Source organism: Lagenorhynchus albirostris, chromosome 20 (genome assembly GCF_949774975.1).
Source record: "Lagenorhynchus albirostris chromosome 20, mLagAlb1.1, whole genome shotgun sequence".
NCBI classification, from domain to species: Eukaryota; Metazoa; Chordata; class Mammalia; order Artiodactyla; family Delphinidae; genus Lagenorhynchus; species Lagenorhynchus albirostris.
In genome coordinates this window covers 32,128,069-32,142,435 of record NC_083114.1, presented here as the reverse complement: position 1 = coordinate 32,142,435, position 14,367 = coordinate 32,128,069, and the positions used below count along the sequence as shown (strand labels likewise).

General features: G+C 61.5%; 1 protein-coding gene across 1 annotated transcript; it reads left to right on the top strand.

The window, feature by feature from the left end:
* TBX2 (T-box transcription factor 2) lies at positions 1 to 9,243 on the top strand. The gene is made up of 7 exons (XM_060133764.1): positions 1 to 464; positions 1,573 to 1,840; positions 2,854 to 3,000; positions 4,203 to 4,279; positions 4,390 to 4,553; positions 4,983 to 5,617; positions 7,846 to 9,243. The coding sequence occupies exons 1-7, from the start codon at positions 67 to 69 to the stop codon at positions 8,296 to 8,298; spliced, it is 2,142 nt and encodes a 713-aa protein (XP_059989747.1). The 5' UTR covers positions 1 to 66; the 3' UTR covers positions 8,299 to 9,243.
* The last annotated feature ends 5,124 nt before the right edge of the window (positions 9,244 to 14,367 follow it).

Here is a 14,367-nt window from a genome sequence, read left to right as displayed (position 1 = left end):
CCGGGCCGGGGGTCCGAGCCGCGCGCCCCCGGCCCCGGCCCCCGGGCGCCTGGGCCGGATGTCCCGATGAGAGAGCCGGCGCTGGCGGCCAGCGCCATGGCTTACCACCCGTTTCACGCGCCACGGCCGGCCGACTTCCCCATGTCCGCCTTTCTGGCGGCGGCGCAGCCCTCCTTCTTCCCGGCGCTCGCACTGCCGCCCGGCGCGCTGGCCAAGCCTCTGCCCGACCCCGGCTTGGCGGGGGCGGCGGCGGCGGCGGCTGCGGCGGCGGCGGCGGCGGCCGAGGCGGGGCTGCACGTCTCGGCACTCGGCCCGCATCCGCCCGCTGCGCATCTGCGCTCGCTTAAGAGCCTGGAGCCCGAGGACGAGGTGGAGGACGACCCCAAGGTGACGCTGGAGGCCAAGGAGCTGTGGGACCAGTTCCACAAGCTGGGCACCGAGATGGTCATCACCAAGTCCGGGAGGTAGGGCAGCCGGCTGGCCGGAGGGCGCGCGGGTGGGCGAGAGGGGCACCCGACAGCACACACCAGCGCCGAGCCCGCCGCTCGCGGCTCCCTGCTCGCTCGGGCCCCCGCACCACGCTTAGACAACCAAGTTGACTTTTCTTATTTGGCAGCGAACGAATTTTTTTAAACCAAAGCATCGAAATCTCCCAAATGAAAACGAAAATATGCTCCTGCAAAATAGCCCCAATCGTTATGAGTCCCAAAGCCGAGGAGGCCCCGCGGCTCGGCCCTGGCTGCTCTCCAGCGGTCTCGGCTGCAACTCAGCCCCGCGGCCTCGCTCTCCTGCCTGCGAGTTTGGCTCGGTGCTCCGGGCAGATGCAGCGTCTCCCGCACTCTCCTCCGACCCTGGAGCCCAGAATGAGACTCGCACCCTGCTAGGCCCAGGCTGGCCCACTGGTTCCCGCCGGTCGCTGCGTTCTCGGCAGCGAGCCCCGAACCGGCCCAGCTGCAGCCTGACCCGGCCTGGAGCCTTGTCCGCGCCGAGGAGCGAGGACCTCCAGACGCTCACGTCGCCCTAGGCCTTAAGGCCGGAAGAAAACTACAATCCCCAACCACTCAAGCCTTTGACTCAGATATGGAGAATCCAGGCCTCAGGCTCATCCTCTTCCCCCGAACTTCAGGGTCAGGGTCCTTGTTCGGCGCTGTAACCCAGTTCCTTCCCCCAAACAACATCCGAATTTATTTCTGAGAGCTTCGGTCCCAAGTGGATATATCCCCTGAACGGATTTCAGGGAGAGTCAAGAGAAGCGGGTGTATTTATAAAGGCCCTGGATTTCTTTCTTGAAACCTCAGCTTTCATCTCAGATGAGGGAGAAAGAGGGTCACTAGGTCTGAGCATAGGGCCGATGGGAAGCCTTATAATAGGAGAGGGTCTTGACAGGCAGAAATGGGGTCTCCCAGGAATAACAACCGCAGGTGGTGTCTCCCAGGCAGTATTAAGGGGGAGAGCAGGGACAACAGCGGAACACAGGTGGGGAAGCTCCAGGCAATGGTGTGTGTGTGGGGGGGGGTGTCCTCCGACAGAGAGCCGGGTCCCATGACGTCTCCATCTTTCCCTTTCTTGCAGGAGGATGTTTCCTCCCTTCAAGGTGCGAGTCAGCGGCCTGGACAAGAAGGCCAAATATATCCTGCTGATGGACATCGTGGCCGCTGATGACTGCCGGTATAAATTCCATAACTCGCGCTGGATGGTGGCGGGCAAGGCCGACCCAGAGATGCCCAAACGGATGTACATCCACCCGGACAGCCCGGCCACGGGAGAGCAGTGGATGGCCAAGCCGGTGGCCTTCCATAAGCTGAAGCTGACCAACAACATCTCCGACAAGCACGGCTTCGTGAGTGCAGGGCGGTTGTGCAGATGGGGGTCGGACACTGAGCACCGGGCACTGCAGGGGGTGGGGGGAGGAGAGGAGACCGCACGATTCCCCGGAGGGGAACGCTTGCCGAACCTGCAGGGTGCCCCTGCCCAGGTCACTGCCCTGTGGCCTATGCCGGCTGGGCCTGGGCCCAGAGGGCTCTGCTCTGCAAGCCTGGAGAATGGGGGGGTTGGGGGCCGCTAAGCTCCAGGCTGCTCACAGCCTCAGCTCTCTTCAGGCCTTCCAAAGCCCCTCCTAGGGTCCAGCGGGAGGCAGGTGTGGCCGGAACTGGGTCGTGCAGCCGCTGGTCTTTAGGTTCTGAGCTTGGAAGCCCTGCCCAGGACCTCAGCTTGTCCTCACCCTTCCCCGTGAACAAGACCTGGGTTCCCATCCCTCTCCCCAAATGTGGAGATTTAAAAGTTAAAACAGCCCCCTCCATACCTTTTCTGAGACTCCTTTCCCTCCTCCCACAGGCAGATTGCCCGACCAGGAGGAGGGAGTTTGGGGTTCTCATCGTTTCTGCCTGAGCGAGGGCCCCAGCGAATGGGAGGGGGGAAGTTCATGGGGCAGAAGGGACTCCCTGTCCGAACGTAGGGCAGTCGGTGAGCCCTCGAAGGTCCCAGTCTTCTCTCTGTGGCGTTACTAGGGTCTTAGCAGTGAGCCCAGGAAGAGAGGTTAAGAGTGGCATTGTAGGAGTTTTTATTTTGTTTTATTTCTGTTTTCAACTGGGGTAAATTTTTTTTTAATGGAGAGAAACTGTGATGAAGAAAAATGAGAGAAAAAAGAAAAAGTAATATAGGAGCGGAAAAAAGCGGAGAAGACAGGAGAAAACGGGGAAGGGTGGGGGTTGGAATGGGGAAGGCAAAACCCTGAGAGAGAGAGAGAGAGAGAGAGAGAGATGGAAAGAGGTCGGGTCCCCAGAGAACAGAAATGCTCGGGTCACAGGCTGGCGGGGGGGGGGTGCTGTCGGCTGACCCGCACCCTCCCCGCAGACCATCCTGAACTCCATGCACAAGTACCAACCACGCTTCCACATCGTGCGAGCCAACGACATCCTGAAGCTGCCCTACAGCACCTTTCGTACCTACGTGTTCCCCGAGACCGACTTCATCGCGGTCACTGCCTACCAGAACGACAAGGTGCGCGGGACCGGCGGCGGGCCCAGCCCCTCCACCGACGCCCTCCCCACGTGCAGGTTCCAGCCCTCTGCTCACACCTGCCCGCGGCCCCCGGCTCCCTCACGGCCCATTCCCGAGCACCAAGCCTGACGTCTGTAAGCGCAGCAGCCACCGAAATCCCCCAGGCTCTCTCGCAAGCCCGCGACACATACCCACGAGCTCCCCCGGGCGCGCGAGCAGCTGGGCGCTCGTTGGGGTGGGGATATTTACTTAGCAATTAGCGGAGACTCCGGGGCCGTGCTGACATTTTTACATTTTATTCGTTTATTTCTTGGCTCAGGGATGGGAATTGAAATGAAAAGAGGGCGCCGGAGGCAATCTGCCCAGGCGTTCCTGCTGCTAGGAACCCAACGCTAGGAACAGGGGGCCCAGTTTTCACTCTCCTGGGGGAGCCAGAGGGCGGGACAGGTGACAGCCCCCACCCCGCCATCCCTCTCTGGGTCAGTCCAGTCCCGGGACCCCTTGGGAGGTGCTTAGAGGCTTTTCCTTCAAGTGAAAGGGCCTTTTCTGCTTGCTGCCCTTCTACACCCTCTCTCTAGAGAGGCAAATCACCGCCCCACTAGGCCTGTGCCCGTGTGCACGACTCTCGGGGGAACGACAGTGTCTGAGTGTCCTGCCGGTCGTTTTTTCCGTCCTCGTGAACCGATGTGTCTGTCCCACGCGGATATGCGCGCACCATTTGGAGTGCCTTAGATTCGTGTGGAGGCGTGTGAATTCGTTTGGTTTCCTGGGCACTTGTTTTGCCCGTGTGTACTTGCGTGTGCGCGGCCCGTGAGTGTGGTTGACTTTGTGTGTGTCTGCTGACCTGCGTGTGCTCTGCTGTCTGCGCCCTGCTCAGGTTCCGGGTTAGTTTAACTTGAGTGGCCTCGTGGGCCTGTGTGCACGCTTGGACGGATTTCGACTCTGGCCGCAGAGCTTTGGGCTTGTGTGTGCAAGTTGAGGGATTATGCCTCGAATAAGGTTTTTGGAGGTCGCTTTCCTCGAGGCCCGCCCGCCGGCCTCACCTTGCCTTGTGGCTTGGAGCGTCCTATCCCAGGTGGGCGGGTACCGAGTGTGCACTCCCCGGACTCTCCCCTGGGTGGGCAGCCGCTGACCTCCGGGTGCCCCAGGCCAGGCTGGAAGAGCCGCATCCTGATCTGGCGCCACCCCCTCGGTCCCCGCAGATCACGCAGCTTAAGATCGACAACAACCCGTTTGCCAAGGGCTTCCGGGACACCGGGAATGGCCGGCGGGAGAAAAGGTGAGGGTGTACGGGACCGGCCTATGGCGGTGCCTGGGGGAACAGGACGTGGAAGGGGGCGGTGGGGGTGCTGCGCTGCGCTCTGACCCGCTCCGTCCGCTTATCCCCAGGAAGCAGCTAACGCTGCCGTCGTTGCGCTTGTATGAGGAGCACTGCAAGCCAGAGCGCGACGGTGCCGAGTCGGACGCCTCGTCCTGCGACCCTCCCCCCGCGCGGGAACCGCCACCCTCCCCGGGGACAGCGCCTAGTCCCCTGCGCCTGCACCGGACTAGAGGTGCGGATCTGGCGGGGAAGAGAAGGGGAGGGTGTCCAGCGGGCGCCAGGTGGCTCGGTGCTCCACATCCGGCTAACTTAAGGCCTGGGAGAAGCGTCAGCAGTGAGCCTGGGAGGGCTCTAACCCAGGACTCTCCTGTGAGGGCGGTCCCAGGTGGCCCGCAGATCCTGCTGGGCTCCGAGGTAGGGCCCCGACGCTGGGTGACTCTGGCGCAGTAAGGTTTTCTCTACCGGGTTCACTTTCTCCCACTGCACATAAAGGGTCTTGGATGAGGTGACCTACAACTGCCTCTAGCCCCTAGAAGCCCCTCCGACTTGGCCTCCCCGAGAGCAGGCTTTCGCACGTCTCTCCGGCCCGGCGCCGACACCGGGAGAGGCTTCGCGCCAGTCTCTCCCAGGCCGTAACCCCGCGCGTCCTCTCTCCCCGCAGCCGAGGAGAAGTCGTGCGCCGCGGACAGTGACCCAGAGCCCGAGAGGCTGAGCGAGGAGCGCGCGGGGCAGGCGCTAGGCCGCAGCCCGGCCCTGGACGGCGGCAGCCCCCCTCGCTTGACCGAACCCGAGCGCGCCCGGGAGCGGCGCAGCCCCGAGAGGGCCAAGGAGCCGGCTGAGAGCGGCGGGGACGGCCTGTTTGGCCTGCGGAGCCTAGAGAAGGAGCGCGCCGAAGCCCGGCGGAAGGACGAGGGGCGCAAGGAGGCCGGCGAGGGCAAGGATCCCGGCCTGGCGCCACTGGTGGTGCAGACAGACAGTGCGTCCCCCCTGGGCGCCGGACACCTGCCGGGCCTGGCTTTCTCCGGCCACCTGCACGGGCAGCAGTTCTTCGGGCCTCTGGGGGCCGGCCAGCCGCTCTTTCTGCACCCGGGACAGTTCGCCATGGGCCCCGGCGCCTTCTCCGCCATGGGCATGGGCCACCTACTGGCCTCGGTGGCAGGCGGCGGCAGTGGAGGAGGTGGCGGACCAGGGACAGCCACCGGGCTGGACGCAGGCGGGCTGGGTCCCGCAGCCAGCGCGGCAAGCACCGCCGGGCCCTTCCCGTTCCACCTCTCCCAGCACATGCTGGCATCTCAGGTAAGGCCTGTGAGCTGGTGGCAGCACGATGGAGGGAGGAGGACTGAGGTGGGCAGAGGAGGCAGGCATAGGGCTTGAGGATGCCATAGGCGCTCCAATGCTTCCAGCCGGCAAGGACTCCCTCCTGGGGAGACCCAATGGACCCTCTGGAACACACCTAGGTTCAGGGAGACTAGGACTGTAGGTCCAGGGTCTGCAAGGGCACTGCTTCTGACTCCTGTGTGACCTTGGGCAAGTCCCTGACCCTCTCTGGGCCTATTTCCTTCCCTATAACCCTAGCATAGAGTGGCACCCATTAGACTCTTTCTGCTATGGCAGACTGGGGCTGCCCCGGGCTTTTGTAAGTCCACTTGCCTGGCCTGCCTCAGGACATTTTTCTTGGGAACAAAGATCCCTGGCTCACTGTCAGTCCCTGAAAGGCTAAGGTGGCTGGACAAAAGGAGTAGGAAAATTTGAAATATGTTCTGGATAATTGACCACCCAAATGACCCACCTCCCAGATGTCTCTGGCCCCTTTCGGACCCCCCAGGAAGTCCTCTGCCCTGACAAAGGACTGGGTTCTCCCTTCCCCCACACCGGGTTTCCCAACTCTCCCAGCCACATGTCTCAGAGACGAGGGGCTCGGTTCCCCAGGCCCAAGTTGAAATTCTGAGCTCCCAGGGGAAAGTTTATGAAACTGTGGCCAGCAGCAAAATAAGAAGATCTGATGGGGAGAGCGGCCTCTTTGGTTGCTTGGGTGGAATATTCCCTGTGGAAAGATTTGGAATCTCTACATTCATTTTCCTCCCTCTGAGGTTTCTGGCAAATTGAACCCGTGAGATCTTATCTTAAGGGGAGGAAAATAGGAGTTCAGATCTGAGAAGGCTCCTTTGGTTCAGAAGCAAATATTTTTAAAGTGGGGGAGGGGATTCTGAAATGAGTTTTAAATAGAGCTCAGCGTCACGGGTGTGTGGAGTGAGTGTCTGAGGCACTAACATCACCTATCTGGGGATCTGAGCTGGCAAGGAAGCCTCCAGAAAATGGAGTTCAGGGCCTGGAGGTTTAATCTGCACCCTTGAGTCGGTGTGTATGTGATGCCTCCTCCTCAGACAAATTCTAGTGATAAGCATGGGCATCAGAGAGGTCACAGGGAAGTCAGGGCTTCTAGACACAGCCTGGTCACACGTGTAAGGCCAGGGCAGAAGTACTCAGCACTCAGGACGCATCACTTGGTGGACGGCTAACGGTTAAGTTCTCAAGCCAGGATAGCTCACCTCTGGCCATCAGGAAGAGCCCAAACCTGGGAGATCTGAAGCCTCCCTCCTTCCTCTGAGACACCATGTCTGAATGCTCAGTAGGGCTTGACCTTCTCAGGAAAGATATTTTCTCATTCCTGACTAAGCTACTTCTCTTCGTTCTCCCTGCCTGAGCCAGGCCTGAGGCTCCCCGGAAGCCCAGCCCAGTCAGCTCCTGCCCTCCTCCCCATACCCACATACTCTGTGGAGTGAACATTATCTCAAAGGTCAGATAATCCAAAAGTCGGGCCTCAGGGACTCAGGCAGTGTTTGTCCAGGGTTTCCCAGCTACTGTGCTTTCCACAGGCAAAGGCCTTGCATTCCTTCCTCAGCTGCCACTTAGGTGCCGCCAGGAGTTCTTTGTGTTCAGGCCAGTTTATAAACTGATTGGCATCTGGATCCTTCTCCTGGTCCAGGCAGGAGACCCCTGAGCAGGTGGGCAGGCAGAGGGAGAATTTACAAAGACCCCCGGCCCCCGCCCCGCCCCGCGCCTGTGCTTCCCCTGCCCCGCGGGGCACCTGCGGATAGAAAGGCTGGGGAGGACACTGTTCTAAGTGAGCAGAACCTCCCTCCCAGCACAGCCAAAGATGCCTACTGGCCACCTGGCCCTGTGCCAGCCCTGTTTCCTCCCTCAAGGCCCATGCTAGTTCAGCTGCCTGTAATGGCCTTCCCATACTCCGATTGTAATACCTGGCACAGAGCTTGATGGTGCCAGGTCTGTGCGTCATAACCTGAAGTGAGCTCCCCTTCTGACTGGGTTTGGCCATAGGCATACCGGCTCATGCCTGCCTACCTGTGCTTTTGGGGGATTACGGTCATGTGAGCTCTGGTCTCATATTCCTAAAAACTGTAGGGCAAGGATTTCCAGTTGTAGCACCACCCCTAGAGCCCAGATCACCTGCAGAAACACCTCCGGCAGGATGCCTAACCCTTGTCTTGTTCTGTTTCTTCCAGGGAATCCCAATGCCCACTTTCGGAGGCCTCTTCCCCTACCCCTACACTTACATGGCTGCTGCTGCCGCGGCGGCCTCCGCTTTGCCCGCCACTAGTGCTGCGGCGGCTGCCGCTGCTGCCGCAGGCTCCCTCTCCCGGAGTCCCTTTCTGGGCAGTGCCCGGCCCCGCCTGCGCTTCAGCCCCTACCAGATCCCAGTCACCATCCCACCTAGCACTAGCCTCCTCACTACTGGGCTGGCGGCCGAGGGCTCCAAGGCTGCAGGCGGCAACAGCCGGGAGCCCAGCCCGCCGCCCGAGCTGGCTCTCCGCAAAGCGGGGGCCCCGCCCCGCGGGGCCCTGTCGCCCAGCGGCCCAGCCAAAGAGGCAGCCAGTGAACTGCAGAGCATCCAGAGGCTGGTGAGTGGGCTGGAGAGCCAGCGAGCCCTCTCGCCCGGCAGGGAGCCGCCCAAGTGAGGGGCTGCTCAGCTGCTCCGCTGCCGCGCAGGCCTCCTGAGCTGCCTGCCCCTGCTGCTTGGGACATGTACAGCACAGAATGGGTATTTATTTAAATAAAGGAGAAAAAGCGGGCTGCAGAGGCTGGAATGAAGCCCCGATCAGCCAGCCAGGGCCTGGGACACTTCCCTGGGCTTCAGAAGGAATCCAGCTGCCAGGAACGCAGTCGCTTTGGAGCCACTGGATTTGGTCCAAGCCTGCTCCCGTGTCAAGGTGTCATCGGCGGGGCCCTCTCCGGGTCCTCCAGCACTGTGGGGAGTCCTCGTCCCTGGCCCAGCCAGAGGCTGGCTCTTCGGGAGCTAGAAGGTGCAGGCGTCAGGCGGGGGAGCCCCAGAACCCCTAGCCTCGGGCTGGGACCGCTGGAGAATCTGGGGTGAGGGGTGCTGGGGTCAGTGAAGATTCAAGTCAGTGTAGACTTGAGCTGAGAGGAACCTGTTCTTTTAGTCCTTCCACCTCTTCACCCAGACAGGCGCCCCTCCCACCCCTGGGTCAGCAGAGGGAGTGGCACTTCTGCCTTGAGTCCCCAGGGTGAAAAAAAAAAAAGATATTTATGAAATAAATGGTAATTTGTGTAAATAAGCTTTAAGGTTCCCAGAATATGCAAATTGGTATTAATTTATTCAAAGGTGTACATTGCTGTGTACATAATATTTAGAGATTAACTCATAGCATTTAATTTTTTTTTCATTTTACATGAGCATCTATATTGTACAGGGCTTGGGGGGTCCTTGGCTGCGGGAGAGGGCCCCGATCCCTGGAGGAGCTCCCACCCCGCCAGCCCCTCGGCCCCTGCGCCCGGGCTTTGCTCTTCCGGCCCGCGGGCTCCACCTCAGGTTTTCACTTTTCGCTCTGGAGCGAGACGAAACGACAAAAACTCGAGAAAACAATAAAACGCTACAATGCAAAGTGAACGGCGCAGTGCGCTCTGTGGGTCGCGCGGGGCAGGGGCGCCGCAAGCGCGTCAGGCGGGACTGGAGGCGGGGACCGAAGGTTGGGCGCCCCGGGCTCGGCGGCAGCTGCTCCCCGGGGGCGGCTGCAAGGCTAGGGCAGCGAGCTGAGCTGCGAGGCCGGGCGGCGCCGGCGCGGGCTGCGGGCTGGGCCGGGCGGCGCCGAGCCGCCGCGAGCCCCCGCGCTCCCAGCGCGTCCGCGTCCCAGGCCGGGGGCCGGGCTCCCTCTGCTGGCCGCTAGCCTCTGGCCGCCTCTCCCGCCACTCCGCGCCTGGCCTCCCGCTCCCAGTCCGGGGCACCACAGCGGAATTGCACCCCCTTTCAGAGCCTCTGGGTAGGTGGGGCTGATAAGATGGGTGCTGCCTGCTCCCTCTTTCCCTTCGGAGGGGGGGTTTGGCCATGGTCCCCCATGTACCGCGGACCCTAGAATCCCTTTCCATCGCTCTGTCTCCTGAACCTCAAAAAGAAACGTTCACTCCGTATCAGGGTTGTTGACTAGAGTGGCAAAGTCTAGCCTGAAAGTTCTCCCGTGGAAATCATCTAAATCCCTCTTGGGGGTGTGGGGAGTGAGGGTCACTAGGCTCTTTCTTTCCCTGCCTCACTTTCCCCTTGTATAATAATGGGTTCAGATGGTGGTCTCTCAGGGAGCCCCACTGTGTCAGTCTCCATTAGGCCTCCTTCCCCGTGGCCCACGTCTGCGAGGACAGCTGCCTCCTGTCCCTATCCCATGAGGGCAGAATCTTCTCTCTTCTTCACCGAGCCAACAGGTGTCACCAGCCCCAAATCCTAGCAGGGGAAGGGATGGGAGACGGGCGGTCACTCTTTCAAACCCAGTTCCTTCCTCATTAAGCCTTGGAGATCCGTAACACCCTGGCCCAGCAGGACGCTCAACTTGGGTACTTCGGGGGACGAGAGACTCTGGCTTCCTGTTCACCGGGGCCATCAAGGATGGTGAGATGGAGGAAGGGTGAAGGCGGAGATGGAATTGGCCTCCAAGCTCCCAGGACACCTTCTTGGGCCGACACATTTGCAAGGAAGAGAATCATGTTTGCCTCTTCCAGGGAGGGAGCTGGCCACAGGTCACGCTGAATTCGGCGAGGGGCTCAGCCAGTGAACCGGTGGGAGGGCCAGAACGCTGTCCCACTCTCGGATGGTGGGCTCCGGCTTCCGTGCCTCTGACCTTCGGGCGTGCAGGACAGCGAGGCGGGCACTTCAGGAACACGGTGGGGCAGAAAGGCCCTTTTCTCAGCTCAAATAAAATCCTCTGTGGACAGTGTGTTTATTCGAGGTCGCTCTGGACTAAAAACGCCTCTAAAATTCGAAGAGGGGCGCGTTGGTTTCTTCCGGTTTCTCACTGTCAGCCCGTCTAGGAAGAATTGGGAAGAGGGTGCAGAGCGAGCTGCTGACACCAGGCGGCAGCACCAACCCGGAGCCGCGGGCAGGCCCGCGGGCAGATGGGAAACCGGAGGAGGGTCGCTGTCAAAGCCGGGCAGAGCGGCCAGTTTGCAGCCGCGTTCTCACCGCGTGGTGGCTGCAGCGCCCCGGGTGGGGTGGAGTGATACTCCAGGGCCTCGAGAGGCCCTGGGCCCCGAGCGCAGCTTGGAGAGTCGTCCCCCCTGACCCCCAACCGCACAGTCCCCTCCCTGAGTCGCCCTCGCGCCTCTGCGCTGGGTCCCAGCTGCGAGCCTGAGTTCGGCTGCGGGAACCGCGCGGTCGAGTCCCAGACAAAGGCCAGGCCGCTCCCTGGCCCAATTAAGCCACCCGCCTCTCAGCTTTCATTGTTCCCGGGGTCGCCAATTAGCCCAGGCGCCCCGCGTCCCGCCGCTCCGGTGTCCCAAGGCCTCCTTAACCCTTCAGGGCCTGGCACCAGGCGCCCTAGACGGCAGAATCCCCAGCGGACGAGTGTGGAGGGCTTGCTGACCTGGTGTGTCGCCGCGAGGCCCTGTGCGTTGGGACTGCGGGGTGTGAGAGGGAATTGTACGTGTCGGCGTGGGATTGTGAGTGTGATTCACAGGGGAGCTTGGAGGCTAGGGGTGTGGGTGTCGGGGGCTCCGTGAGACCCCTAGCGGATGGGCAGCGAGGAGTGCGAGACCTAGGGGACCTCGTTTCCTGTTCTGCCAATCCGAGTCTCCCGAGCCCTCAAGTCATCCCCCTACCCCTACCCCCACCCCCGCCAACCCAACCCCCAAAAAGGCTGCCGTGGAAAATCTTGAGCATCAGTGGCCCCGCCCTGTCCTCCCCAAGGGCCCAGAACTGGGACCCGCCTCCGCAGCTTACCGCGAATGCCCACGCAGGCCACCCCTTGCAGACAGAGAGGCGCGTTCAGCTTGGTGCTCCACATGACACCCACAGGTGAAAGCCCCAGCTGCAGGCCCCTCCCCGCCCGCCCCACCCCCACCCCCGTTTCCCGGGTATAGGACGGTTCAAGGGACAGATGAAACCGAGGTTTAAACTCTGAGCCTGCCTTCCTCACTGCTCTAGGAAGTACCCCAAATCCAATCCCACTCTGTCCTCTCCTTCGCCGTCCTTGACCCCAAAGTCCGTAGCACCAGCCCGGCATACAAGGTCCGTCGAGGGGCCAAGGGCTCCGTGCTCTAGGGCCTGGGCAGCAGAGGGGAGACCTGTGAGCGCCCGGGGTAGGGGGCAAAGGTTGAGGACCTTGAGCTCCGGGTCCTCTCTGGGCACTCCCCCAGGAGGGCCCTTGGCAGTGCAGCCTGGTCACCCTCACTGAATACGTTCCTGTCTCCGTCTGAACGCGCCGGGGACTTTGATTTGCCCTTGGAGCTCCTTTTGGGTTCTCTGGAGGCGCGGACCCGCTCACCCCACCTCTCACTCATTCCTGAAGCACCAGGTTCCCAGAGCCGACGGCCGCCTCTCTTCTGCAGGCCCCTCCTTTTGGTACCTTCCTCAGCTCCCGGCCAGGAACGGACCTGGAGCGAGCCCTGTCCGGGGACCGTGGCAACTCTCCACATGCCCACCAGATGGCGCTCTAGGCCAGGGGCCGGGCTGCAGCCGGACAGCCCGCCCCGGGCTAGAGCTCGGGTGGACCGAGAGCCGCAGCAAGAGCGGCACGGAGGCAGAGCCACAGACTACCGTCGATCCAGGCCCAGGGACGGGCACTGGCAGCCAGCCAAGAGACAGAGGCGCTCCGCGGAGCCCGAAGGAAGCTCTGGACAGCGGCTGCAGACACAAGGATGGGATTGCCCTAGGCTCGGGATGGGGGCTTCCCTTCTCCTCGGGGCCGCCCTGCCGGGCCAGCTCTCCGACCTGCGAAGCCCCAGCTGCGAACACCCACAGGCCGCCTTCTGTGTGCCGGGCAGGCTAGGGCCCTTGCGATCCCTCTCGGGGCAGGAGGCCGCCTGACTCCCGCCTTCCGGACGTCTCAGAAGCGGAGCTGTGGGCTTGGACCCGTCGCGCGCCGGACGACCTGCTTTGCCCGGCGGGGCCCCCACGAGGGTGCGGGGTTGGGGGATAGCAGGCTGAGGCGGCTCCCGGGTGCTGGGCGGAATCCAGTGGGCCTCCCGCCGGGAGGTGCACCGAAGCACCCTCCTCCCCCACCTGTCTTCAGGGGCAGGATGGGCCCCCGGTCCTCCACTGCCACTCCGGGGCGAGACTTGCGGAGCTGCTTCCCCAGGGTCCTGCCTCCGTGGGCCCCGGTGCCAGAAGCCCTGGGGAGGCTTCGGGTCTGCGTTGTTCCAGTGGGAAGCCGTGGGGACTGGAGAGGGCACAGGGGTCAGCCTGAGAATCTCTCCCTCGGGTTTAAAAGCCACCAAGGTTCTGGGTCAGGTTTGAATGGGGACGGGCGAGTGTGAGGCCCAATGTCCTACTGCCAGTGTGATTGGGGCCGAGGTTTGGAAGGCTGATTCCAGCTGACGCTGAAAGTCCCCAGGTGAGCTCTGGCACTCGCGGAGATTACCTCCCGTATTATTAACTAAGGGTACACAGCTAGAGAGCTGCGGCACAGTTACCAGCTTGTTGTGTGACCCCAGCCAAGTGTCCTTCCTGCCCTAGGCCTCCAGCTCTTTCCCCTTCAATGTATAACACAGGATAGAATCAAACCTATGGTAATTTAGTAGTTATCTGCATGTCCATCTACCGCTGAAGCTGGGGAGACAGGTATAAAGTCAAGCTGTGAGTCTTGCTGTGTGACCTTGGACAATGTGACTTTCTTCTCTGGGCCAAATCCTCCTCCTGAAGATAAGTGGTTTGGAGTAAAATCACATTGGTCTGTGAGTGAGCAGGTGACCTCGCGCCCCAATTCCCAGTGACCCCCAGTCCCAACGTCTTCAGATAAGAGGCTGGGACTCTGCTTCCATTTAATGTTTGAGGAACCCAAGCCTGGAGGGTAGGCGGGGTTATCCACAGACCCAGGCTGTTGCTGCTGAGATTCCTGGGGTTGGGGGTAAGGCTGGTGGCCAGAATGAATTCACAATTAGGAAATCACATTCCAGGTCCTGAAACCCTCAGGGAACCGGCTGGCTCCAGCTGCCTCCACTCCTTGTGGGATGTGGTTCCCTCGCCCCCACCCCAGCCCTGCAACCCCCTTCCACCTTGGCACAAACTGCAGGAGAGGCACAGCTTGGTGGAGGGTGGGTTTGGCACCCAGCACCACAGTTTGCCCACTGCCTGTGGCTTCTTCCCAAAGAGAGAAGGGGATACTGATGGAGGGCATTCAGGTGCCCCCCAGCCCTGGGATACCCAGCGGGCTAATTCCTTAGCTGGTGGAAGGCTTTGGGGGCATTCAAAGCACTTCTGTGTATGGGCTTTCACTGAACCCTCACTGGCAGGCTGTTGACTGCGAATCCCCATTTCCCAGCCGATGACAGGTTCAGGGAGGTGAAGTGAAGTGCCCCAGGCCATCCAGTAAATAAAGGAAGAGCTCTTTCACAATCCCACGGCCTGGTCCTTGGAAATGTTAGCTGATGAAGTGACGATGGGTGAGAGTCAGCCTCATGGCTGGGAAAGGGCAAAGGGGCCGGGTGCCCTCTGTGGCCCGCCAGGCCGCGTGTCCATGGGAGAAGCAGCCTGACTCGGAGCCCAAGACTAGGACACCAGGGGAAGGGTGGCCTCCCCTCTTCATGTC

Coding starts and splice junctions, on each gene's coding strand:
- TBX2 (XM_060133764.1), top strand. CDS start 67: ATGAGAGAGCCGGCGCTGGCGGCCAGCGCCATGGCTTACCACCCGTTT. Junction 1,841..2,853: donor TCTCCGACAAGCACGGCTTC/GTGAGTGCAGGG, acceptor CCCTCCCCGCAG/ACCATCCTGAACTCCATGCA. Junction 5,618..7,845: donor AGCACATGCTGGCATCTCAG/GTAAGGCCTGTG, acceptor TGTTTCTTCCAG/GGAATCCCAATGCCCACTTT.